This window comes from Dromaius novaehollandiae, chromosome 15 (assembly GCF_036370855.1).
Source record: "Dromaius novaehollandiae isolate bDroNov1 chromosome 15, bDroNov1.hap1, whole genome shotgun sequence".
Classification (NCBI taxonomy): domain Eukaryota; kingdom Metazoa; phylum Chordata; class Aves; order Casuariiformes; family Dromaiidae; genus Dromaius; species Dromaius novaehollandiae.
The window spans coordinates 11,979,430-12,006,197 of NC_088112.1; the positions used below are offsets into that span (position 1 = coordinate 11,979,430).

A 26,768-nucleotide genomic window follows, 5' to 3' on the forward strand; every position below is an offset into this window, starting at 1 on the left:
GGTCCGATTCATTGCAGCATCGCTGAATTCAGAGCGGAGGGAACAGGCAAGGCTCATTGCCTATTCCAGGCAGAAAGACTGCAACAGTCAAGGTTTTCATTTTTTTAATAAGGTTACTTGAGTAGACAGCCAGGAAAAGACCCTCTCTTTCCTCATTTCCAAACTGAGCTGTGCTGCTAATTATGCACAAACTGTCAGGGCTGCTTTGAGAAAACAGCACTGGAGCTAAACCAGCCTGACACAGTTTGGGGCAAGGACAGCTTTGCCTGGAGAAGCGGGTCCTGGCTGACAGCAAAAGCCCAGTGGGCTGCGGGGAGAGCAGGGACCGCTCAACCCCACGTTTCTATTTTGAGCTCTGCCGCCAAGGCTGCGCCTCGCACAGCTCCAGCCCTGCTCCAGTCCCTGGGCCCCACGGCAGCGGGGCTGCCCACGCTGGGCGCTGCTGCAGCAGCCGCCTGCGCTGGCACAGCGCAGCAAGGCCTTTTCCTACCGGTTTCCAAACCGATTTCCAAATCGGTTTCCAAACTGATTATGTCCCTGCCTGTGCTGTAGCCTGTCCCAGAGGTGGGCAGCAGATTCGGGTTATTTCTGGGGAAAAAGGATGTTCCCGTGCAAAGCAAATCTCTCACGGTGTTCGTGCAACTGTTTGCGCCATGTGGAAAGGATGAGGCTCGCGTCCCTCCTGGGTGAGTGCTCTACTCTGGTGTTTACCCTCCCAGCAAGCTGTCGCCATCTCTCCCTCCGGGCTTGCGCTTGGACCTAGACAAGCAGCTCCCCCTGCCACAGGAGACCAGTGACCTTATTTAGCTAATTTAAGGCCAGGGGAGCTACAAGGGCGTTACGCTCCAGGAAACTCTTCCAGCGGCTCAGTTGCCTTTGCACCCCTCCAGGCTGCAGAGGATCCTGGCCCCTCCTTTCACTTGTCACCGGGCTGGAGAGGCAAGAGCCCGTGCTGGCGCTGCTGGCAAGGAAGCCCCCGTGCCGCCTCCGCGCTGGGCTCTGTCGCGGGAGCCGCTCGCTTCAGCCGGCTCCTCCCGCGCCGCCCCGCGCCGCTGGGCCAGGGCTGTCCAAAGCCAACGCGAGCCGATTTCCCTGTTGACCGCGGGGATTTTGTTCGCTTGGGTGGATCCACAGGGAATAGCGGCATTTTTATTTTATTTATTTTTCTGCTAAAATCAGCACACGGGTCTGTGACTCACCTGCAGCTCCAGGTTTCCGGGAGCCCAGCAGGATTGCCGGCGGGCTGTGCTGGCGGCACCGTCCTGCTGGGAGCAGAGACGGGGTCACCCCTGGCAGCAGGGGCCCAGTTCCTGGGCCCAGTTGCAGTGCTCTTATCAGGAAAGAAAAAGAGGGAAAAAAACCCCAACAAATCAATTCTGTTTACACGAGATTTGAGCTAAACCTTAGCCAACAAACACCAAAGGATAAAGAAACACCATGAAATAAAAACCCCATTGTGTCACAGCCAGTCTGAGGTTATTTTTTAAAGATCTTTTTTTCTCTTTTTCATGGTTAAAAATGAGATTTGCAGAAAAGAGGAAGCATCACCAGCTTACAAACACGCCTCCAAAGACCCGCCCCAGGAGTGAGCGGAGGAGCCGACTTGCTCTCATGGTGCAGCGCCCAGGGCACGGAGCGCACCCGGGCTGCGCCGCCTTGGCCGCACTCTGCCGGCAGCGCCTCAGCACTGGAGCTGCATGCTCCGCGAGAGCTTCCAAACGGGGACGGTGCCATTGTTAATTTATCCTAATATTTGCTTTGCAAAGGTGCCTCTGCAAAGGATGCCCTTTCCATCGCCAGCTAGGGGCTTCACAGCTGCATTTCTTCTTCTTTCTCAGCAACAGAAATCCATGTTTATTTTGCATGTAACCAATTAACCCCCCCATGCATTGCATCCAACAGGCCAAAATTAGTGCCCTGCCTCCACCAAAACACTCCAGGGGAGAAAGGTGCGGGAGATTCGCTCTGTGCCTCAGCTGGAAGGAAAGGCTCACAGACAGTCTGCAATGACATTTTAGATAAAATGAGAAGCGTCCATCTCCAGCGCCTTCACCAAGGAAGGGCCAGACTCCATCTCCCATGAGCCACCTCGGCTGTTTGATCGTTCGGGAAGCGAGACACCCTCAAATACAAAATCCTGCTCTACCTGCAGCACGTTCTGCTCCTGCTTAGAAACCCACGCAGCTCTGCACAAGCCAATTTATGAGACAAACATTTAATTTAGCAAGCAGGCTCAGAATCCTAAATTTAAACATATGTCAAGCCAGCTCGTAGCTTTGTTTTAATTAACTCCCAAACTTTGCGGCTGTCGTTTCTGTACACGAACGAGGCCGTTCTGCCGGGGGCAGAGCGTAACCCTGTGAGCACGCTTACAAAACTGCTGCCGTCTCCCAGCCGCCTCCGAAAGAGCACTGCAGAGGCAAGGGCGCGTGGGCGCTGTTACCAGGGTCCGTGCAGCACCGCGGTATTCAGTCAGAGGCGGTGTGGCTTCCCAGCCTCGATCCTCGCCGGGGAAGCAGTACGCGTACACATCGCTTTATTGCCGCACGGGTCTCGCGGCGGCGCTGATGCAGTGACGGTGCTGATGCAGTGCCGGCTGGTGGCCTCTGCTCGCTCCCCGCGCCGCTGGGGCAGGTCGGGCATGGGCAAGCGAAGGCGCCTTGCTCCGACGGCGGGAGCGGAGCGGTGTCACCAGCTGGTCTCTCCCCTCCCCGAAGGCCCAGGGGAAACATTAACATTTCTAGAAAAGAAAGAAGCTGGTGACAAATTCTCATAGATAATTAAAAAGAAAGTACAAGCTGCCTCAGCACGGAGCGAGGCTTGGGGACTGTAACCTGCTCTCCAAATTCAACGCTTTCCTGGGTAATTTGGCTGAAATCTGCTGGAAGATGCCATCTAGCGGATCACGGCGGTTTATTTAAGTTTAAATACACGTGTGGGGCGAGGGTGGAAAGAGAACTGCAAACGCTGGATTTCCATAGCATTTTTCATAGACTCTCTGTTGTTGTTGTTCTAGGAAATAAAAACGTCCCCGCAGCGGCTTACACTGGAAGAGATCTCGTATTTATTTTACCCATGGCCCCAGCAGGATGCTGCGCTGTCGCAGCTCTGGTATCTGCGTCAGCCACACCACTGCCCCGCTCGCTGGGCACCTTCCCAGCGAGGAGGGTCGCTCGCTCTCTGATTTAAGAAATAAATCCGTTCCCTGTTTTTGGAAAGCTGTGCTGCCGCAGCTGTTGTTTCTCAATGCTATTTCCTAAGTATAAATCATCTAGTCTCGGAGCCACTTAACTGGTGCCCTAATGAACAGCGTGCGGGAGCCGCGGCTGGGCAAGGGCTGCAGCCGGCCATGCCAAGGAGCAGGTCGAGCCGCGGCCGCCGGGCCCCTCGCCCTACGAGCGAGGCCTTACTCCCCCCGGGTGCCATTTGAGGCCCCTTCCCGGGCGGCTCGCAGGGCAGGTTCAGGCACCCGCCAGGCACGGCGCGAGCGGTGGCCCCGCGCTCTGCGGCCTAAGCGAGGGGCCTGGGCGTCGCGGGCCGTTTCGCCTCCGTCAGTACATAGTAACTACGGCGCTCTTACACAGCTGTTAGGGGCTTATTACGGCAGGGCCGCAGGCTTGGTGGGGAACTGCTGCAGGCCGGTTGCGGCGCTATCACCGCCCTGTCACCGCCCTGTCACCGCCTCATTACAGCGGCCGCCCGGGCCGGCGCCTCGCGGCAGCGCCGGGGGGGTGTGGGGGGGCGGGCGCAGCGGCGGGCTCGGCGCCGGTGGGGTGGGCGGTACCACTAGGCGCCGCGGCGCGGGGGAGGGCGGGGGGCGCGCGGGGTAGCGGCGCCCGGTGCTGGCGGCGCGGCGCGGCCGGGCGGGGCGGGGCGGGGCGGGGCAGTGTGGCGGGGGGCGGGGCGGTGTGGCGGCGGGGGGCGGGGCGGTGTGGCGGCGGGGGGCGGGGCAGCGGCGGGGCCCCGCCCCTCGGCGCGGAGCGGAAGTGCCGGAGTTGCCGCCCGCCCGGCGCTGCCGCGCGCGGGGAAAGTTGGGCTGCGGCTCGGCGGCGGCGGCTGGCGCGACCCGAGCGGACCGGACCGGCCCGGCCCGGACCCGAGCGGACCCGCGCTCCCTGGCGGCGGCGGCGGCGGCTCCGATGCGGCGGAAGCAGAAGCGGCTGCTGCAGGCCGTGGGGCTGGCGCTCGCCGCCCTCGTCTTCCTGCCCAACGTGGGGCTGTGGTCCCTCTACCGCGAGCGGCAGCTGGAGGGCGGCGGGGCCGCCGGCGGGGAGGGCGCCGCGGGGCCGCCGGGGGCTGCGGCCGCCGACGCGCCGGTGAGTGGCGGCGCCGCGCGGGGGGCGGCGGGTCCCGCGGGGGGCTGCGGGCGGGTCTCTGTGTGTGTATCTGTAATATCTATATCTGTGTGGACACACGTGTGCGCCCACGGCTGCTCAGCCCTGCCCGCGTTATGCGGGCGTCGGGGGTCCGCGTGTGCACCGTGCTTGGGGGTCGTGCGGGCAAGGGGGGGCTGCGCGTGCAAGGGGGGGCTGCGCGTGCAAGAGTACTTGGAGGTTGCACGTGTAGGGGGGGTTGTGTGTGCAAGGGCTGTGGGGCTGTTGTGGGTGCAGACGTGGAGGGGGGTGTGTGCATGTGCCAGGGAAGCCGAGGGAATCTGTGTGTGCAGGCAGGGGGTGTCTGCATGGAAGGTTTGGGGGGGGCCAGGGTACGTGGGGGGGGGTCTGCGTGTGCAAGGGGGTCTGCGCGTGTAAGGCGGGGTGCAGCGTGAGCAGTGGTGATGGGCGATGGGGCCATCCCCCGTATAGGGGACGGGGAGCGGGAGCAGCCCTTCTGCCTACGGGGGGGGGCCAGAGTCTCCCCCCCCCCCCCCAGTAGGGGATGGGGGTGAGCGCTGCCCCCATAGGCGCGGGGCTGGGATGCGCTCCTGCCTGTGAGCGCGTGGGGAGGGGGGCTTGTCCCCTCCGTGGGCGCAGGGCACGGGGGCCGGCCATGGGGGCTGCCCATCACCGGGGCACGCGGGCGAGGGAGCGCCGGAGCGCGGATGCTCCCGGGAGCGGTGGCAGCAGCTGCCCTTACGTAAGCCGAGGAGAGCAGCGTCTGGTGCCGGGGTGGCTGCTCCGGGCGCCGGAGACCCCCTCGCGGGAGGGGAGCCCTGCGGTGGCTGGGGTGGGGGGCGAGGAGCTGTGGCCACCCCGTGGGGCGAGGGGAGTGGGGGCGAGGGTGCCCTCTGCCCCGGGGAAGGAGGCACTTTCCCGTGGTCGCACGGGGTCGGGGAGGTGAGCACTTTCCTTACAGCCTGTGGGTGCAGGGACCAGAGCTCTGCTTGCTCTGTTCCCCCACCAAGCTTGGCCAGAAAGCCCAGATCTTTGCCCCGAGGAAGAGGAGAGCAGAGTGAAGCGGTCATTCCTTCCCAAAGCTGTGCTTCCTGCACCCCTTCTCTTGCCCTGTCTCGGACCGCGTTGGGGAACCGGCATCACCGGGTACTTTGGGTCCCCTCGGGGCTGATGGTGGAAGCCAGCCGGAGGTCCCGGTGCAGCTGGAGGGGCGCGCGGGGCTCGAGCGTCTCGCGGCCCCCCGCCACCTGCCTTTCTTGGCCCGCTGCTGCAATGGCAAATTTAACAGACAAACCCTTCTGCTCAGTATGAGAGATGGGAATGCTACATCACCCAAATTAGACATTTGTAAGCTCAATTTAGCTGCGTTTCATTTTGGCGATGTAATTGCTTTATCTCGCTCTTGGTTTGGCTCGGTACCATTAAGAATGATTGGGACCCAAAAGCTGGAAATGTCAGCGTGTAACTCCCAGCTCAGCTTCTGCTTTACCAGGCTCTGCTTGTTCAAAACCACTTAAACTCTTAGTTGTCTAAATCTCTCCCTCCTTGGAGACCTGCCATTATGACTGTGCCGTGAAGGTGGGGAAGCTTACTGTGACAATTTTGGCTCAGCGAGAGAGAGTGTCCTCCATGTGAGGAGCAGTCAGTCCGAGGTTGAGCTCTTCCTTCCCAGAAGGAAACGTTTTTCGGATGCGGGTGTTCAGTGGGAGCGCAGGCACGGCTGGCATCGTGTCCTTGTAATGCTGATGGTGAAAGGGGTCAGTTGGTACCTGCTATTACATGTGAATGTGTGGTGAATCCTCAAATCTGCACAGAAGTATATTTTTTAATGTGTACAGTGACCATTACATGCCTGGAGTTCCTGATGCTACTGCCTTACGCTTGTAGGTCTGTGGCAAGCAGGGAGCCTGTTTTGCATGACTGATAAAATCAAGTCCTGTAGTCTGCTGCTCCACAGCTTCACGTAAGCTGGTGTTATGGCGAAATGAAGGGCAATGTAAAATCACGTGCTTTTTGGAGATTGCAAAGGAGAAAGCTTGTAGATGTTCTTAGGAGGCTTCAAAGTTCCTTGCTGGAGGTCGTAGTTATTCTGGTTAAATCTAGGGGCTGAAAACAGGAACAAGATGACTTTTTATTTTGGTCTTGGAGAATTGTCCCTGCAGGGTGGCCTTTGGGCTGGAGCAGCTGTAAGCCAGGCAGCTCCTACCATGCGGGGCACCACTACAGGCTCCTGCATGCATACTAGGTATTCTCAGTGCCTAGGAATCCTGTATTGCCCATGCTGTACCCATGTTGAATGTTTTTCTTTATCCTGCCTTTATCTGAAGCATGACAACTGCCGGTAATTTGAGGCATGCCTCTATTTTGACCATAGTTTGAGCAGGGCAGGCAATGTTTGCACAGCATATAGGAGAACTCGAAATAAGACTTCTTTGCACTTGTGTGAATTGGAGTTACTGGGTTTTAGGTTGAAGGCTTGATCTTCCAGTCTGATTAACTCGGGGCAGTTCTGTGGGTGCAGTGGGTCTGTGAGAAAGATGTATCTGTACCATATATGCATATGTTTTTGAAGGATCGGGCCCTGAGATGATAGCTCCTTTTGCATTGAGCAAGAGGGGGAAAACAAACCCTAAAAGACAAGTGCTGTTGTGGTAGAAGTAACTTCAGATGAAGCAGAATAAAGACAAAGCAAATGTGTGGGTTTTGGGTTTGGGGTTTTTTTATTGTTGTCACAGCCTTATCTGTCAGCTGACTACAGAGTGTTTATTGGGCTTTTCAGATTTGATGGTTACAGCCTCTCTTTCTTGGTCCTGACAAGCATTCATGGGTTTTGTACTTATTGATCAAATTCCAGCTTGTAAATGAATATGCTATTTGTGTCTGCCTGTTCACAAAGCCATGCTGAAGAGCTGGCTTGTGAATACCAAAACTCTAGTTTAAGACGGTAGGAGGCTATCTCACAAAAAAGAGGTGTACATAGGAGCCAGAAGATACTTTTTCTGGCTTTAATTTGCTTTTTTGTGCCACCTAATCTTTGAATTGATGACAGTTCAGATGTAATACAGAGCTGAGCTTTTCAATGAAATCTCTGTCCAGTCTCATTCTTTCTTTTTGAATGCTGTGTACTGATTTCGCTCAGTAATTTTCTCTTTTGGAGTAATTGGGAAAGGAGAAAAAAGTTTTAAGGAACAGTTGGATTTAAAATGTAAGGAGCAGCTCCTTAAATAAAGCTGCATATGCAGGACATGAAGTTGCAATGCTAAAGATATGAAACTTTAATCATACTAGGAGTTTGTCCAAGTGTTCCTTGTGCTGCATGTTACCTTCAAAACAACAACAAATCAACATAGGGGGTTTTACCTTCTTTAATCTTGCTAGTGCCAGAGACAAATGTATCAGAAAATTAAGCAATCAGAAGCCATGTAAATACATTCTAGGAAAAATTATGCTAAACTGTTTCTGCAGAAGTGCCTGGGAAGCTAATTGCTTCTGTATTTATATGCTCAGGTGAAACATAATGCTGGCTGAAAATAATGTATTGCTTTAATGGCACCGATGAGGTCTGTGTTCTGTCTTGCTGCCTTTGGACTTGTCCTGGAGCCCTGGTGGCAGGTCCCTGCGCCTGGGAGGAGGGGGGGCCCCGAAGGCAGCCGAGCCACGGCCACGCTTGGGACTCGCTCTTCCCCGCGACTGCACGCGCGGAGGCGTCCTTGTATCCTCCAGGCCTTACAGTCGCTTGTCAGGCAGTGGGGATGTGGGGATGATGGTATCTAGGTGCTAAAGTGCTTCTGCTGACAACCAGCAAAAGTATTAGCTCAGTAGCTGCTTATGCTTTGTTCTTTCTATACTTCACCTACTTTTTTTTAACCAACTAGCATGCATATCTCAGCATGCACACATAATACAGATTGAGTTCTGCGTAGTTTCATCTTTTTCCACCAGACATTCATAGGTCAAAACCTACAGTTGGTAGGTGTAGGAAAAAGCTAGAGATAAATTCAGCGATTCCTGTTGTCTTTTAAGTCTCCACCGTCTGCCTCAATGCTAGTGGCCATCATCAGCTGAAGTGTTTAATTGATGTGCAGTCCCGCAGTACATAAAGCACTGAGTTGGTTTGTGGGCTGGTGGTTTATGTTGGGGCTAACGCAAGTATTTCCGTGATTTCTAACACTGCGGTAGCAGTACCACCCTGTATCCCTGCAATAAGGCTGGAGATGTGCTGTGCGTGCCACGTACCGTCGAAAGGAACGTGACCCTTGAACTGCGCAAGATCTTAGACGTCAGTGTCTCATTCTTTGAATTGCCAGATAAGGTAATTTATTGTGGCAAATCAGCTACCTTTCATTTATACATTTTTATCTGATATGATGCATGCTTTATAGAGTCACCTCGTAGCTTGTAGTAGTTTGTGCTCTATAAAACTCACTTGCGCGTATGATGGATTTACGTAAATCACATAGCTGATTGTGTGGTGCCCTCTGCTGCCAGTACCCTGGAGTGAAGTCAGATGTACCTGTTTCCTGATAGGTCACGGAAGAGAAACTGTCAGCTTGTCACTGGAAAATGTTTTGCAAGAATGCTCTTCCTGCAGAGTTTGAGGTCATGAGCTTTGCCTTCAGTAAAAATTAAGCCTAACGTTTCCAGGCTGTGGTGTTGAAGAAGCGGCCTGAATTGTGGCGGGAACGGGGAGCAATGCAGTGTTGCCTTCCAAACTGGGCTCCTGCTGCTCCTGTCCTCTGCGAGCAGGAGAGCAAAACCCTCATCTTTGCGGTTTTGACCCCCGGGCAGCTACGAAACTGTCGCGGATTGTCAACTTCGTGGTGTTTTGGGGAAAAACTCATCCAGAAGAGGGTGGTTTAGCAGACTTTTTTTGTGCAGCCAAAACTGGGGGTGGAGAAGAAGGGCTTGCCAAGAGTGAGAGGAAATCTTGCTGCTCTCTGCCAGCCATAGATAAATAGATCGGCCAACTTATCTCACTCCTGGGCAGAGATTTCTTTGTTTGGTCATGTCCTAGACGGTGCTGGTTTTTTTGAATTCTGGGACTTGGCTCCTTTCAGACCTTCTGGAGATACCATGTTGTCAGTTGTATTTAACAGGCACTTGTGAGCTGATTTAAATGGAAACTTTTGGAAGCTTATCTTGCTAAGTACAGTGTAAAACGATTGGCATGTAAGCACTGGAGTCCAAGTGCTGGAGCTGAACAAACTTGTTTAAGAGTGACTTATTCCCAGCATAGGCTAGTATAGATAAAGTTGATTATTTCAGTGCGATTATGGAGCAAGCAGCTTTTCCTGGGCTGGATAAGTGTGGCGTAGCACTTCTTGATTAACAGAGTGAGCTTAAGGGAAAGCCCAGTTTCTTTCCCCAGTAGAAAGGAAATACTGGTGGGATTCCACATGAGTTTGGAGCACCCAAAGTGGCTAAACTGCCTTGCAGGAATGAAGTTCAAAGTCAAATTTGGATTAGATGTTGATTAAGAAAACGGAGGTTTTGGTCGTCTGTCTTCTGGGTCTCTTTCCTCCTTCTCATGGTTATGACTGTAAGTTATATGGAGCTGAATGGACAAACGAGCTGTATTCTAGGTGTCTTATATCACGTGAACCTAGCAGGGTGGTCATACTGGCTGTTCTCAAGGGGGCTTATCTCTGAACAGGAGCATCTGCTCCTTGGTAATCAGACAAGTGGTTCCGTTTTTAGCCATTGAAACACGCTCTGCATGCAGTTTGAAAAAGCTGCAGCGATTAACTCCCTTCACTGAAGGAAGATTTTAGTAGGAGGAGAGAACTTTTTTGGATGCTAACATCTGGACCACTTGCTAGACTGCCAGTGAAAACCATAATCAGACAGTGATCTGTAAAGCTGTTTGCTTTTTCTGTGTGAATATGGGTCAGATGATGAGAGATAGCAAGATTTATGAGTAACTGTAGTTACAAATTTCCTGTTAGATAGGTGCCATGCATTTGACCAAATCGGTTGATAAACTAATGGAAAGTTTCCTAATTCCAGTGATAGCTTGTTGGTGAACTTAATCAGGAAAATGCTTTCTACCAGACTTCTAGCTATGCGTTATCATCTTCCTGTTTAAATACAATTGTGTGTCACTATGAAAAATAAAGGAACAGCAGTTAACATTCCTGTCGCTCTTGTATTTGCTTCTCATTGGAGCCAACTATAACTTTGCTTACATTGCTTAGGAACAGATCCTGTTGAGGTTAAACATTGAGGGAATTGTTATCTGGATGGAAAAGGTGTCTGCGCACTACTCTGGTTTCTCTGTAACCTTTTCGTACACCAGACAGCACAGGCGGGTAGCCTTTAAAGACCTTTGTGGAAAGTAAAAAGCTGGTGGAGAAGGTCAGGAGTTGGTAGGAGGTACTGCACTGTGTGCTTGAGCTATCACTGGGAAACTTTGTGCTGCAAAAATTTATTTTGATCCAAAATAGCTTTTTAAAAAAAACTGTGCAACCACTACAAAAACAGATTTTTGAGTGTGTTAACTTGGTACTGTCTATCGTCTCGAGTATAGTAGAGCTGTCATTTGTAGGCTTTTACGGGGTGCACCTTCACCAGAATGTGCTATACTGAGTTTTACAGTATAGTCTACTTCAGGGTGGCGTAAATGCTTGTATGAACAAAGCTATCGTGGTCTTTACCATCGTAAGACTCTGTTGTAATATACTTTCTCTAGTGTCCATCATGTTTCATGTTCACCATGTTGCTGGCTCTGTAGAGTAAGCTCAGTAAGTTATGCTGCTTTAGACTGTTTGATAGCATAAATAATGTGTGATACATGGACACAGGCAGAGGTGGCTTTAGTAACTTTGTGTTTATGAAATCTTTCAATAGCAGTAGATGGGTACTCTACAGATATATAACCTGAATATATGTGTCAATTTTCTTTGCTAGAAAACTGGAAAGGGTTTTTTCATAGCTGATTGGATTAAAAACAGACTAATCTGATGGGCTATACGGGGATGGGAAGAAGACTTTAATGATTATTTAAATAATTATTCATATAAATATTATTTAAGTATTACTTAAATCAGAGGATGGTAGATTGAGTAAAAGCTGAATGGTTATTCTTTATTAACTTTGTATGTCTTTTCCTATTCTGGAATAAAATCCAGGAGTGGCCATTCAGCCCTAAATTTGCACTTTGTCTTAATCTGCGTTAATCTCCCAGACAGAACCATTTCAGTCAATCCTAATGAAGTCAGGCCATCCGTGCGTTCCCTGTAGGTGTAACTTGGCCGGGAAATCCTCTGCTTCTAGAGAGAATTATAAAAATATTCTGATTTGACTTCAGATTCCAGATTGCTTGCGAAACTGGTAGCTATCGGTGGGCATTATCAGCAGTGAACAAAATGTAAATCTGTTTATTGGATTTCAGAGATTCCTGAACAAATCCTAACGCTCAAGTCGCTTTAAAGAGCATAACAGTAAATGCGATGCTCTATTCCCCTATCTGGGGATAATATAGTCCCTCTCACCTCCCTTTCTGATTTTGAATTTTTCTGTTCTCCGTATGGACTGTCTTCTATGTTCTTTGACATGCCTAAACTTTAGAGTTGCCTTCTTAAAAGTCAACTTGTGATTTTTACCTTCAGATCTGGCACGCTGCCTATGACTCCTTAGAAAACAAGGAGCTAGAAAGTCTCACTTGTCCTGCTTTTGCTCAACGTGAAGCATTGTGCTAATGCTGTCTTTCCGGTCACTGTAACTGGCACCCATGGCTGCTCCTCTGGCACTTTGTGCTACCCTGGCTAGGTGGTGGGCAGGCCACCAGGATGGGGATGTTTGTCTTCCCAGCTTTGTTAAGCATGGGAGCAGTACTGGATATCAAATTGTGGGTGGCCTGTCAGACTCTGCCTCTTTTGCTTGTCTTAAAAGGTCTGACAAATGACTGGAAAAAGCTAGCGATAACTAAATAACTTAGCACAGTAAGTCACCAGGGAGCCCCACCTTTTTTAAATGCTTGGGTAGAAAATTAACTTCTCCTGTGTCTGAGATCTGTCCTGTGTGCCCCCTAAAATACAGGAAATATGTCACTTGACATTTCTGCTTGTTGTTCATAAACTCGCTAAAGCTTTCAATCTCAGTTTTAAAGGGAGGTCTACCATCTTTTGGTCCTTAAATTTGCTTTTCTTTCTAAATAATTAGCTCTTTTCCTTGCCCTTTTGCAGTTGCTTCCCTTTCTGTAATCTTAGCTCGGGGGTTAAAAGAGAGCTCTCCACAGCATACATCTATAATTAAGGCTTTTTAACCACAGTTACAGAAGAGTGGAAGCAGTGCCCAAGCACCATCAATACCTAGGGAAAAAGCTTCCTTTAGTGAAAAGCTACTGATTTGCTTATAACTAAACTCTCTGCTGTTCCACTCATGAGGTTCCCTGTAATACTATGTCATGCCTTTCCACTTTGCCAGCTTGCCTTTTTAAGGTGGTTGACCATTAATGGCACGTATTCTGTAGCTCACAAGAGGGGGAAAAAAGATTTTGCTTTTATTTATTCTGCCTGCCCTTTTCTTGGGACTACGGGCTGCCAGCTATTATGAGCGGTGTCCCTTGTTGGTACGCTCGGCAAGCTTGAGGTTTGAGAGCAGATCCCGTTCCAAGGCCTGACTTCTTTGGGGCTCACTTATGCGAAGTTGCAGTGATTTAATGAAAGTTGTGCTTTAGTTAACCGTACCAAAGGTGGTGTAGACGTGGCGTTCAGCAGGCTTTGCTCTTTTGGAGATCGTGGCGTAAGCACATGTGTGTTACCACCAGGTTAAGTCAGGGAGTGAAATCCCTCACTTAGCTGCAAGGCCTCCGAGAGCACGTAGACTACCACAGATAAGAGCATGCTTGTGGGCAGTTAGTAAATAGTAGCTGAAGGGCTTAAAATTTGCACTTTGTAGAATGTGGTCTGTGTTTCCATAGCCTCAGCTTTTCTGTAGCGTTGAGAAATGCTGAAGCGAGAAGCAGTTAAACATATTAAGGGTTTAAAATGGAAGACCCAATTTCAGTGAGTTGATGTGACTTTCTCCTGTGGGAACGGTGATTCTTTCTTCAGCCAGAAATAGAAAGCGAGGAAGGGGGATGGAGTCAGCAAGGGCTTCAAAGCTCAGTGATGCCCAGCGTGGTGGAGGAGGCCACTCTTCATGCTTAATCGGTGACTGTGTCTTTCCCTCTCAACCTTTTATTAATTTTCCAACTATAATACTCCTTTCTTCCTGATTAGCACCACAAGTAGCAGAAAGCAACTTCTAAAAGCTGTCTTTCAAAACAGTGTGTACTGGCATCCATCCATCCCTATCTTGCAGTAAGACAACTAATTTCTGCTCAGAATGTCTCCCCTCAACACTTGCATGTGTTTCTTGTATGTCAGGCTTAGCAGATGTGGCAGTGACCTGATGCATTTCCCTGCTGTAGCTTTCAAACGCAGAACTTGAGCTCTTTTGTCTATTAGGACGCTCAGAAAATGAGCGCTGAAGTCGAAATTCCAAAAAAGCTTTTCAGAGGATTTTGCTCAATGCATGGAAACAGCAGCTGTTCTCTGAAACACTTAATGCCCAGCCAAGGGGATAAATTTAAAACAGATGTTGAAGGTTTTTTTTTCCAAATACAAATAGTTGAGCTTGCATCTTCTGAAACTTGGATGTCTGTAAGTGAACCCTGCCTGCCTGCTGTAGGGCTTGCACTCAGTAATGAAAGCAATGGAGTTGCAGAATAACAGTAAATGATAGTCTGTCTCCTGCCAGAACTTTATGGGTGAGTGAAATCTACCTTCTCACCTGACTACTCTCCCCTTCCAAAAGTTCGATTAGACCAAAGCTTTTTTTGTTGGTCGAAGTCTGGTTGTGTTTAGGGCTTTCTGTAGAAGCTTATGTGGAAACAGTCACCTGTCCCTCCTGCATGCAGAGCTGCTTTCCTTCTGCCCTTTTGAACAATTGCCTTTACAGAGTTGGGTTATTACGAGAAGTTTTGCTCTGCTTGATCTCTAGAGCCTGAAATCCTATGTCTGCTGTTATAGGTGCAAGCTAAGGTGACTTTTCAAAGGAAAGTCATTCCCTTTTTCATCATTGTTTGTTTATGATTACACAAGAAGACCTGAACATTTAAAATCTCTAATATCCAGTCTCGTTTTTCTAGTGACAGATTGCGTAGGCTTGTCATTATATAAATTATCTTTACTGGTGTTCAAATTCATTTTGGAAGTTACTTTTACTTAGTTCATGACAGTAGCAACAAAACGATTTTTCTCCATGATGCTAGAAAAAAGGGTAGTTTGTTCTTTCTTGAGCGTACCTAATGTTTCTCACCCTTTAGCTGAAGTCTTGAAGAGAAATATTTTCCTGGGTCCTAGTAAGCATGAGCTTGTTGCTTATTAAGTAAAATTCAAGTGAAACCAAGTTTGAGTGTTCTTAGTGTTTAGACCAAAGTTTTCAAAGATGTTTTAGTGTGTGATGTTCCTTTGAAAATCAGTCTTAGTGACTTTGATCTAGGGTACAATACAAAAATACACACAGCCAAGTCTGGCATCCCATAAGATTGTCTGGGTTTATTCTTTTTTCTTTTTTTAGAAGAGCGAGCAACTTCACTTCTGCTCAGGCTGACTTTAATCTTAACTTTGCTTCATTGAAAGTGGCTCTCTTTAGAGACTGCTTTCAGTTCAGATAAATAAAAGCAAAACATTAGCTTGCTAAAGAAAATCAGAACTCCAAAGGTACATAAATATAGACATAGCTCTGTTGTAAAGGTCTTAAGTTAGGCAATGTATATTCTATAATTATTCTGTGGAATAAGAGACCTCCTAGAACAGTACAGGAGGTCTCTCAAATTTAGCCGGTCAGTTCATGTTAGCCACTGCTTAACAGGATTATTCTGTGTATCAGAAAAGATGGACCCTGTGATTACATTCCTTCTTGTTTACCTTCCAGGTAATATATTTGCCAGGGTTTATTTTACAGTATCCAGATAATAAGGAATAACCTTTTTGTTTCACTTCTGCGTAGGTTAATTTTGCTGATCCACCAAACACTTTGTACTCCCACTTCTGTCTCATTCTCAGGTTGCATCTTGATACTTTGGAAATACTTTAAACTCCCATCGATGTTTCTTTTTTTTTCTTTTTCTTTTTTTTTTCTTACTGTAACATGCTACCTAATTATTTTGTGGCTGTGTTGGAAACTGATTCAAGGAACTGAACTAGCTTAAAAAAAAGACTCGCTTCAGAAAGCAGTATCTGTTCCCAGGTCTTGTTCACAGTGGCAAAGAAGTCATGTTGGCACAATTAAAGTGTTTGCAATGAGATTTCCCAAAATTATTTTCCCTGGCTGGTATGGAGGGCATGAAAGTAACCTATAAAAACAGCTGCAGAGTATTGGAAGACTTGGGATTGCAATACAGAAACAAAAGAATATTTGCATATATTTATAGAGACCAGAGGACTATAAAAATGTTTATTGCTACTGTTTTTCTACTATTGCTGCTGATCCTTTGAAAAGACAGAAGGGAGGTCAACCTGTAAGGGGTAAATTGTCCCAGCAATTGCAGCGTACAGTGTTTCTTCACTCTTCCTTTATTCATCTAAACCCACTATGTTTTTTCAAATTCAGGATGCACTGAGGAATAAACAAGTTTCATAAAACAGCTGACTTCCAGCATGAGCAGTTTCAGCTACAGAAAAAGGCGCTAGTAAAGCTGGGAGAATGGGCTGTGGCGTTGAAAGCGCCGATGCACCGGGCCCAGCTCTTCACAGCGAATCTCTTGGGTTAGATGAACTCTAGTCTTCAGAGTCTGCATCAGTCCCGTTGGGTTGTTGAGCTTTGTGGAAGGAGCTGTGAAATCATGGCTGACATGGATCTCCTTTGGAGAGAAGCAGAAGAGGGGAATTGTGTGCTTAGCTGAGCATATGCACAGTAATTCCTTATCTTTGTAGTGAAACCTGGCGAATGCTTTCTGAAGTGCATTTAGCACGTGCAAAAGCTGCATCTCCACTACACCAAGTAGTTACAATTTATCAAAACATCCCAGACAAAACCGCATATAAGAACCGAAGGCAGCTTTGCACAAATACTGTTAGTGGAACTGTTCTTTGTCCTGACTTTTGTCATTGTTGCTTGTAGTACAGAGGTTTTAAAATGTATTATGAAGAATATCAAATGTTTACCATTCCTGTAACTGAGGCTTTCAAACAACTGTTACAACATCTGTCTTCTATCTCAGTTCACAGGATTCCTGTTTTCTGGTGCAGGCAGGCAGTGCCCTGACAAGGCAGGGATGGGTCCTGTGCTTGCTCCTCCCTTGGCAGCAGATGCAGGTACTTCTTTTGAGGAGCCCTCCCTGTGGGGTCTCTTGACGTACCTGGGACGCTGCTGTCCTCTTGGACCGTGTTCGGTGTTCTGCCATCCCACCTGAGCAAAAGTGCCTCTCTTCAGGCTCTTAAGCTTGCCTGGTTTTAGCTATTCTCTCCAGTGGTCTCAGCAGACCTCTGGTGGAGGGAGGGTCTTTACTTGACCAGAAGATGGAAGCTGAGGTTTTCTTTCCTTGGTAGCGTTAACAGATGCACGTACAGTCTCCGTCACTGCCTTCTGCTCTCTCCCCCAAAGAAAGAAAAACAGTGCTTCTGGTACATACAGCTTTAAACTTCTTCAGTTAAAGTCACAATAATTGATTGCAGAGAAAGTCAGTTCTCCTCTTCCTCTCCTTGAGTACTTCTAAGCAGGATAAGCCACATACTCCATCACTTAAACTAATTCTTAAATTCAGATTTCTTAGAGATCTGCAGAACATGTCACAGGCGCAACAGTGGAGCCTAGACAGCTAGCTCAGAAGACTACTGCTTTTCCAGGGTCTGATGTAAATTTACTGTTTATAACTCTGTTCTTTTGCAACTGCAGTCTCTTAGCTGACTCGGTGGAGAGGTTTCCCCATTCTGCCTGGGATTGTTTCTGATCCACAGATTCTGGCTGTGCTCTGTGAATGGGTGTGTGGGAGATTGGATAAGTGTTATCTGAAACGCATGAAGGTGCTACTTGTATTGTCCTTGATCTCAATTGCTGCAGACTGCCTGCATATAAAAGATAATAGGTTGTCTTTCAGCATAGTTCCGTATTTTCTGCAAACATGAACTTTGGCCAGCTGACTACAGAAAGAGTCCTTGGCAAAGCCAGTTAAAATCTAACAAAAAGTGTCTTGAACCTCCCATCTGTGCCAAGATCCTTTTCCTTGCATTTTGGCCAAAGCTGTTATCAGCACAGAATAGTACTGGTTACTGTGGGTCTAAGAGGGAGGCGGGGGCGCCGCCTGGACTCCCGGCAAGGACGGATGCACAAATACAACGCAGACAAGGGTTGCTGTAAGGCATTTATTACCTCTGTAGCTATACGAGGGTTCCCCGAGGCTCTCCTGATGGCGCTGGTGATGCAGCGGGAGAGTCTCTGGCACCGCTGAGCATCAGTCCATGGTGAGGAACCCAGAGAGAGGGAGCTAATAGGCTTTTATGTGATAAGTGCATGCACAATAAGCAAAGTGATTTCATCATCATGGGGCGATGTTGAACTCGTGATCATCGCATGATATTGTGGTTACCAGAGCAAGCCAAGCCAGAGATTGTGATAAACGGGATGTGCAGAACAGTTTGTCCTGGTCTTCATGGGGCAGCCTCGCTGGTCTCCGTCGCCCGTCTCCTTGACGTTCTTCTGCAGTATGCCATACACTCCACCCCCGCGATGGGGTACTGGTCACAGACTATCCCCATCTTTATGAGACCATGAAAGGTGTGGGCATGGGAGTTTACAGAGTATTGATATTATAACATAACATAGGACAGAACTAAAAATAAACAAAAGCCCTTCTTGTATTAAGTGGCCTAACCATCCAGTTAAGGAGCCAAACCAATTAGCTAACTAGGCATCGCCATCACTTTGGCAAATATGTTGAATGATATTTTGTAAATGATCAGTGTCAGTCTCATTAGAGGCAGATTCATCAGTTATGTTGAGGCAACAAATACTGGCAAAATCATGACATCCATGATCATGCCGCAACAGGAGATAATCGATTACCAAATGATTTTGCAGCGTGCCTTGCCGCACTGCACTCCGTTCTGTATTTAGGGAGGCAGTGGCTCTGGATGTCCAGTTTAATACCTGCGCCAGAGCACAAGCGACATGTTTCAATTGTTCATAATTATGGGTTACCACGTCCGGGATACCAGTTAGACTTAATAATCCCAGGGCTTCTCTGTGGGAGAAGAGGTTTATATGGGGATCACATGAGGCATCTAAAATATGCCTTGGGCTTCTTCTCCGTTTTGTCGTAAATGGGAGGATGCTCAAGGTAACACGACCGATGGCGCAAGGGCCACCTGTAGCATTAGCTGGCACATAGCTATAAGCAGTGGTACCACACAAGAGAAACCATCCCAAAGGTAATATGAGGTGGGCAGAGGCATAGGTTATATTCATGGTATTGTTGCACATTAATTGTGTATTAGTCATGTTGTGTTTTGGTGCGGTAGCATTTACAAAGCTAAAGCACAAATCTGCTTTAGACACATTAGCTACTCGGAAAGAGTATGTCCGGGGTGTTAATATGGGAGAAGCTGTCCCCATGCCATATAAATTTAATGGGATGTGGAGGATATCAAAGTTTCTCAAAAATGTGTAATTTTGCAATATTCGAAGAGGAGTTGGTATTCCCATATAACATGTGGTTAGCACATCATTGACAGATCGCCCGCCCGCAATGCAGAAAGTGGATAAGTTAGCTGATCGTTGAGCTAGCCAGATCCATGTGTTCACATGTAGTGCAGGATCTTGTAGGTCAATCGTGCTTGTTGGTTGCCACAGGAGGCAGCATATCAGCAATAATTTATCAATGCCAGCAGGATAACCTGTTAACAGGAAGATAAAAAGGTATTGTATTGCCATCAGGAAGCACTAGGACGGTGGCTCCTGGGCCATGTGCTACAATAGTACCGGGCCATGTTTCTTTCTGAGGAGTATATATCCACACGCTGGCTAGAGTGTGTTGAGGGTATTTGCTGAATTTGAGGCACTCCAGCATTGCAGATGAGAACTCCTTGCAGTATTGGTGCTCCCTGTGATCTATTCACTGGTGTACGTGCGGATACCTGAAAAGATGTAAACCTTGCAGAGGTTAATAAAAGAGGGGCTATTCGAACAGATATTAAAGGTGTGAATAGCCATACATGCTGTGAAGGCCAGTCAAGTCTTCGTTGTAGGCTTATAGCTTTCTGCTCAGTAATCAAAAGCTGCTCAGGTGTGTAGGACTCTACCTCCCCTGCGGCACGTGTGCGGGGTGCTAAGGTCGGGTTAATTTGCACTCGCGCGTAGGGAGTGAGTATTCCCACACACCTGTATAAACCGTGCCTGTGGCAGCATGCTTATCCACCCCGTCAGTGTCTGCATAGGGGTAAGTTTTTGAATTTGTTCTTTCAGCAAGCCATTCAATCTTTCCATTTATCCACTAGCCTGAGGGTGGTATGGTGTATGTAAAATCCAAGTGATCCCCAACTCCTTTGCCCATTCTTGCACTACATAGCCCACAAAATGGGTACCTTGATCCCTTTGTATCTCTTTTGGTATACCGTAAGTATACGTGAGTGGCTCTAAACCTCACACAATAGAGGATTGATTCGCATGAGAAGTAGAATATGCGTACATGAGGCCCGTATAAAAGTGTCCACAGCAGTCAAAATATATTTCCCTTCCTGTGAAGGGGGCAATGTGCCCATATAGTCCACTTGCCAGGTTGCAAAAGGTTGTTCGCTTTGCTTAATGCGACCATACGTGCTGGTGAGAGGCGCTTTTGTTATCCTCATGCAAGCGAGACGGTTAGCACGCACTGTTTTAAACCAGTGTGGTGCCAGCACAGGATGGCCTTGCAATAAATCCCAAGCCTGAGCTGTGATGGGGCCACGATGCCCTGATCACTCATGCATTTGTCAAGCTTTTTTTAACTCTGAGGGAGTTGCCATTTGGTCGACCGCTGCGTTATGCTGAGTTTCAGGAGTCTGTTTTTGGTGGGCGTCAACGTGCTGCACAGATAAAACTTTAGTTTGTACAATATTCCAGATTTTTTTCCACAAGGAGCTCCCCCAGAGGTCCTTATCATGTATCTTCCACTGAGTGGTGGCTCATGTTGGTGACCAAGAGCGCAGACCTTTGTACGCTACCCAGCTGTCCTTATAGAGGTAGCACGCATCTGCCTCATCTAGGGCTATAGCTGCTGCCTTTAATTCAGTCCATTGGCTTGAGTACCCCATTCCTGAGGCAAAACAGATGGTCTCTGTGGCAGGATTATACGCTACAGAGCGCCAGGGTCGCTCTTCTGCCCAAGAATACACTGCACTGCAATCGGGAAACCAAGCCCGCTCTCATTGCTCAGGGGATAACATCTCGAAAGAAGGGGCCTCTTGTACAGGTGACGCCTCTATCGGGGGAGCAGGAAGAGGTGAACCTTCTGGTTCAGATAGTAATGGCATATGTCCAAATTGCACTTCTCCTGATAAAGTTGCATGCGCGGTACCCAACTCCTTTCTTCCTCCCTTCAGTCAAGCTTGCAAATAGTGCTTCCATTTCTACCATGTTGCAGCTTGAGCTACTTCCACATGGGCTCTGGCTGTATCATCACTCATCCATGCTTGGTTTGGGATAGGTGTATGCGCTGTTACGAGGTCATGCCCTGTAATTCATTCTGTATCTTGCAAAGCCCACACCACAGTCAAAAGCTGTTTTTTCAAAGGAGTATAATTTGCTGTGGTGTCTTGCAAAGAGCAAGACCAAAACCCTATGGACTCTCGCCATGCATGAGCACGTTGCTGCCACAACCCCCAAGACACTGTGTCTCCCATAACCGTGACTTCCAGTTCGAAAGGCTGTCTCTCCTACACTGTAAACAGTTCAGAATGTTGGACCACTGCTTCCCTGCACAGGTCAGAGGCTTGCTGTTCCTTAGTTCATTGCCACTGGCTACTTTTCTTAGTCAAACACTGCAAAGGTCGCATTGAATATGCTAAATGGGGTATAAAAGTTTGCCAGAATCCTAGGAGATCCTAAAAGGCTTGCAATTGTTTTACAGCTGTGGGAACACGATACTGCTGAATAGTATTGTGCACCTTTTCAGGGACGGCTTCCGTTTGTGCTCTCCATACTGTTCCTAGAAATTGCACACTGCTGTTTGGCCCTTGCATCTTTTTTGGGTTTACAGCCCACTCTCTGTTCTGGCAGGTTTATACTGTTGGTTGCTCTTTCACCTGAGTTTCAGATGGTTTCATTATTAAAACATCGTCAATGTAATGGTGAATGGTACACTTTGGAAGGGGAATTGGGAGATCAGTGGCCACCATCTGGTGGCATATAGCGCGACTATGCATGTACCCCTGGAGAAGGACCTGGAACGTATATTGCTTACTGTTCCATGTGGAAGCAAATTGGTCTTGCAACAATTGGGATATGGCAATAGAGAAAAAGGCGTTTGCTAGATCTACTACGGCTTTCCATTCTTGCAAACTTTTTCCCACCCCCTCTAATAAAGTCACCATGTCAGGGACCACTGCCATTAAGTGTGGGGCAATGTTGTTTAATTCTCTCTAATCCACAGTCATATGCCATGCCATCCAGCTTCCTTACAGGCCGTGTTGGGCTATTGAAGGCCAATAGAGTAAGGCGTATTATCTGCGCACACGAGAGGCCATCTACTGCTTCTTGAATTTCTGTCTCTCCCCTGGGATTCTATATTGTTTTATTTGCACAAAAGTGGGCAGTATGGGCAGATCCACAGGATCTCATTTTGGATACCCTCTGATTAAGGCAACCAGTTGCACCTGTGGTAGTGAAGGGCTCCTTCCAAAAGAAAATAACTCTTGCAATGTATATACATCTCAACCCGATAACATGTCAATGCCTAGAACATATTCATGAATGGGTGACAATAAAACAGGAGTGGAAAAGCGAGGGTTTTTCCCAGTTGCTAAAGTAACCCCCGCTTGCATGGTGGGGGTAGCAGATCCTCCCAAACAGCATATATGTGTTGTTGCTTTTTCAGGGGCTACTGCACTATGTAATACTGTGACCTCTGCCCTGTATCTACCAAAGCAAGTACAGCCATCTCCCCTCCCGAGCACCATCTGATTCGCGGGGTACATATGGGCGTCAGTCCCCTGGGCGATATGCTGCAACCAACACTCAGATTTCAGGGGACCTGCCTCCCCTTCATTGCTTTGTAGCAGGTAACTTCCATAGGGTGCTTGGTGCAGGTAGGGCGGTAGGTTTAATTTGGTTTTGCTGATTAGCAGGCAGTCGCTGCCAATGCTTGAATAAATGAGCAGTGGGCAAGCCATTTATATCATTCTGCGACACCCCCGCCTGCAACAAGTCAGTCCACATTTGTCTCTGTGTAACCTTTCTGCTCACTTTAGTAATTCCTCCTAGTATTTTCACTTTGGCCTTCTGAGCCACCCTCACATGTTTGGAGTTTGGACCACTGACTAATGCCAGGCGTCTCAAATTATTCACCAACACCCTGACTGTCCTAGTGGTGGGCATCACTGTCCCCAGTAGGAGCAGTTTCAGGGCACTTGAGACTCCTTTTAGCAACCGGGTTTTCATTTGCTGGGTTACCTCTATGCCATCAGGCCCATCACCATCCACTAACCCAGTAGCCACCCCCAACTGCCGCAGCATGTTTATCCCTTCCTCAATAGTACGTTGCAGCCAATTCACCCGTGGACAGGTAGGTTCCTACCACAGTGGCCCATAGCCATTGATATAACGAAGGGGCTGCTATAGGGTTACCGGCACTATCTTGTGCAAATGTAGGTTGAGAAAGATAATACCGTACTTGGGCACCTGCTGATAACGGGCTCATTAGGTTCAGTTCCTCCCTTAATAATGTTAACGATCCAGCCCCAGCATTTCAGGCTCTTACCAGCCAAGCCAGCAGCGATTCCCCTGGTTGTTGCTGGAATGTAGTCAAGAACTCGGGTAGCTCTTTTGGCGTGCAAGTTCTTGACTGCTCTACGGTGTTTCCATCCACTTGCCGTTGCCCCTGCATTTGGATGAGCAGCTGTACCTGGGTGTCAACAGGTTCCTGTTTATGTCAAACTCAACTTCTGAGTCAGATGAGGTATTCCAAATGTTACTGTCCCACTCCTGTGGGTTCTGGGATGGCTGACTTATAATTGCCCGCACCTGAGAGAGACTGGTGCTTACTGGCCATTTGTAGTGCCAACTGCTCCATTTTATGTGCCAAGTCCTGGCTCTTCTCAGCCTGTGCTGTAATCACCTCTTGGGCTATCGCCTTTGTGTCCGCAAATCTCCTGTCTCCTTCTCCAACTTCTTCACTTGCTGCTGCAAGAATACTACATTGTTATCCAAAGCCCTAATGCCAGTCAACAATGCCCATCCAGGCCGCCCCGCTAATTTTCAAGATGCTTCAGAGGCAGCCCAAAAGGGCATAGTCGGCAAAGCAGATTCAGCTGCTCTCAGGGTGACATCTTCCCCCCTTGCCAACTCTGGCTAATCCTCTGGGATGGCCAACGTGGCAAGCAACGCGGCTACCAGCCCCCATCGCTTGGTTTGGGGCCATCCTGGCAGCCGAGGGCGAGCAGGCTCCCTCTGGCTCTTGTCTTCCCCCTTCGCCTTTTTCGACCACGGCGTTATCTGTGTGTCCTGCCCGCTATGCCCATTGTAAGAGCGAGGTGGGGGCGCCGCCTGGACTCCCGGCAAGGACGGATACACAAATACAACGCAGACAAGGGTCACTGTAAGGCATTTATTACCTCTGTAGCTGTGCAGGGGTTCCCTGAGGCTTTCCCGATCGTGGTGGTCATGCAGCGGGAGAGTCCCTGGCACTGCTGAGCGTCGGTCCATGGTGAGGAACCCAGGGAGGGGGAGCTAATAGGCTTTTATGTGATAAGCGCATGCACAATGAGCAAAGTGATTTCATCATCATGGGGTGATGTTGAACTCGTGATCATCGCGTGATATTGCGGTACTGAAGCAAGCCAAGCTAGAGATTGTGATAAACGGGATGTGCCAAACAGTCTGTCCTGGTCTTCATGGGGCAGCCTGGCTAGTCTCCGTCGCCCATCTCCTTGACGTTCTTCTGCAGAGCACCATATAGTGGGTGAAAGGCTTCCTCAAGCTCTGGAAAAAGTAATGTGCTTGTGGCTTTTACAAGTGCTGATATCTTATAATAAGAGGCTGCTCGTAGTAGAAATGTCTCTGAGAGGAAGCTGCGAATTAATGCACATGAGGAGCAAGCCCTGGCCCTGCGGATAAATCAGCTAGGCATCGTCAGTCGTGCAAGAGAACTCAAGTGTTGGCTTCACCTGAAAATGTTAAATGAAATGTAAAACTTCCGATTTTATCTCTGGATATTTGGAAAAAATAACAAGCAATCTGAAAACTCCTTTTTTAATTTATTTCCAGAGGGTGTGAGTTTTCCTGCCTATTACGGTGAAGACTATTTTTTATAGTCTTGAAAACAGAACCTGACAGACAGTATTTGCCTGTGCTTATATTGCTCTGGTGACACTGCTTCTTTTTAAAGCACGCCAGGGGAAGTGCTCTGCGCTTGAGCATATGGTAGCGATTAGTGGGACCAGTGCTGCAGGATAAAATGGGAGAAATATGGTTGTGTAGAAAAAGCTGAACGGACAAAACGTAAGGAATGTAGTGGTTTAAGGATTGGTTTTAAAGTAGGAAAGGAATACAGTTATTTTAAGGTAAGATTAGGGTTGTCTGTTGGGAACTAATGTGCTTTCTTGCAAATCGGTTTAAATGTTTAAATGAGCAGACAACTCAAAGACGCCTTTCTGTGCATGTTTCCTGTAGTTTCCCTTTCATTCAGAAAACTGGTTTTTGCCCTGTACATCTGTCACAGTGTATATAATGTAGGTGTTGGGTGTTTGCATGCTGTGTTTATGCCAGGGTGAATAGAAAGCCCTAAAAGTGAGGGCCTTAAGTACCTGACTCCTTTTGAGGATTTAGGCCTAAGTGGGTTAAGGGATTGAGTGTGATCCTCGGAAACCAGCAATCCTCTCTGAACGTGGAGTTCACAGTTTCAAAGCTCTTGCCGCTCGGGTCCCTGAGGCTTGCTCAGGTCCTGCCTCCGCACAGTGCGGGGCTCAGTGGCTCCTGCCTCGCTCTCGTCCACGGCCTGCCGTGGTCCCCAGAGTTGATCGCTTCTCACCGTAGACGCCCGGGTTGGAGCGTGTTTGTCTGACCCAGGTCCTGCGTGAGTCACGCGGGACCCTGTTTACTTGCGCTCAAGCATGGTAGGGGAGGAAGAGGATGGTGCTGTGCTATCCTGTGGCCTAATAGTGCCAAGGAAATGGGAGATGTGGGATCGGGTCCTTCCTGAGCGCTCAGTAGCAGTGCACCTCATGTGCCCTACTGAGGTGGCCTCGGTCCACTCTCTGCTGAGGCTGTGACAGGGTGCAGAAGACGATGGTGCTTTTTTTTTGTTGGCTTTTTTTACAGCTTTGTAATTCCTGTCTGGCACCGTTAGCAATTAGGGCACAGACTTGGGGGAGCTCCTTCCCCTTCTGCAACGATTGTCAGTGTTTCCGTGGTGTAGCTACGGCACTCTCCTTGGAAGCATGCAGGTGACTTCACTCCCCTGCTTTGGCCATGCTTCTCCAAGTAACCCCTCTTCGGGACTTTGGAAAGGCATAGTCCAGACATCAAAGCCTGGGAATGGGGATGGATGCTTGATTCTTTAGAGATACAGGGCCTGCCTTGTAGGTAAGGGCCATGTACTGAAGCTCTGGAGAAAGGTGAGGTATAAAACCTACCATCTTGCGCAGTTCTGAGTCTGATCCTGAAGGCACCTACAGGCCCTACTCAAGGCTGCAGCCCCACTGTGGGCATTGCAGGCCGAGGGGTGAAATGCCCCGTGCCGCAATGTCCTGGCTCCCCGTGGGCTGAGCCCTCTACGTCACGGGCGTAGCTCAGTCAGGTGCTGCGGCAGATGTTCTCCTTCCATGCCCTGCTCTTCAGGTGTTGTCGGTTATGTCGGCAAATGCCTGGGTTTTTCTATTCCGTACAAATGCGAAATGAGAATGCCTTGCTCCCTTTATTCGCAGTTGATCTCTGTATTTGAACTTTGGCAGTGTTTGTTTATAAAAACTGCTTGTTTTCTCCTGTGAAATCTTTTTGGCAGAGGAAAGCAATATACCTTGGATTAAAAGAAAGTCATGTGTGGTTAGAGAAGAGTGCATCAGACTTCTTTGTAATGTTATCCTTTTAATATTGCAAGTCTAAAAGTTAGACTTAGCCATCAGATGTCCACTCCACAAAAACTATTAATCTTTTATAAAAGAATGCAAGAAGCTAAGTTATTTCCAATTAAATCCAAGTTACAAAATTGCTCTGTCTTGACCTCACTACCACTGTAACTTACCTGTCTTCCCCTTTTTT

At 48.5% G+C, this 26,768-nt stretch overlaps 1 protein-coding gene and 1 long non-coding RNA gene across 2 annotated transcripts in view; one reads left to right on the forward strand and one right to left on the reverse strand.

Moving 5' to 3' along the window:
* The first annotated feature begins 3,957 nt into the window (after positions 1-3,957).
* GALNT10 (polypeptide N-acetylgalactosaminyltransferase 10) overlaps positions 3,958-26,768 on the forward strand; it is a 103,833-nt gene continuing 81,022 nt past the window's right edge. The window contains exon 1 of the mRNA XM_026118661.2: positions 3,958-4,316. Coding sequence (XP_025974446.2) covers positions 4,140-4,316 — 177 coding nt within the window. The 5' untranslated portion in view covers positions 3,958-4,139. The remainder of the gene's footprint in view (positions 4,317-26,768) is intronic.
* LOC135330022 (uncharacterized) lies at positions 14,800-24,210 on the reverse strand. The gene is made up of 3 exons (XR_010391735.1): positions 24,125-24,210; positions 23,272-23,693; positions 14,800-19,213 (listed from the first exon to the last, which is right to left on the reverse strand). It is a non-coding gene; the product is annotated as an uncharacterized LOC135330022 (long non-coding RNA).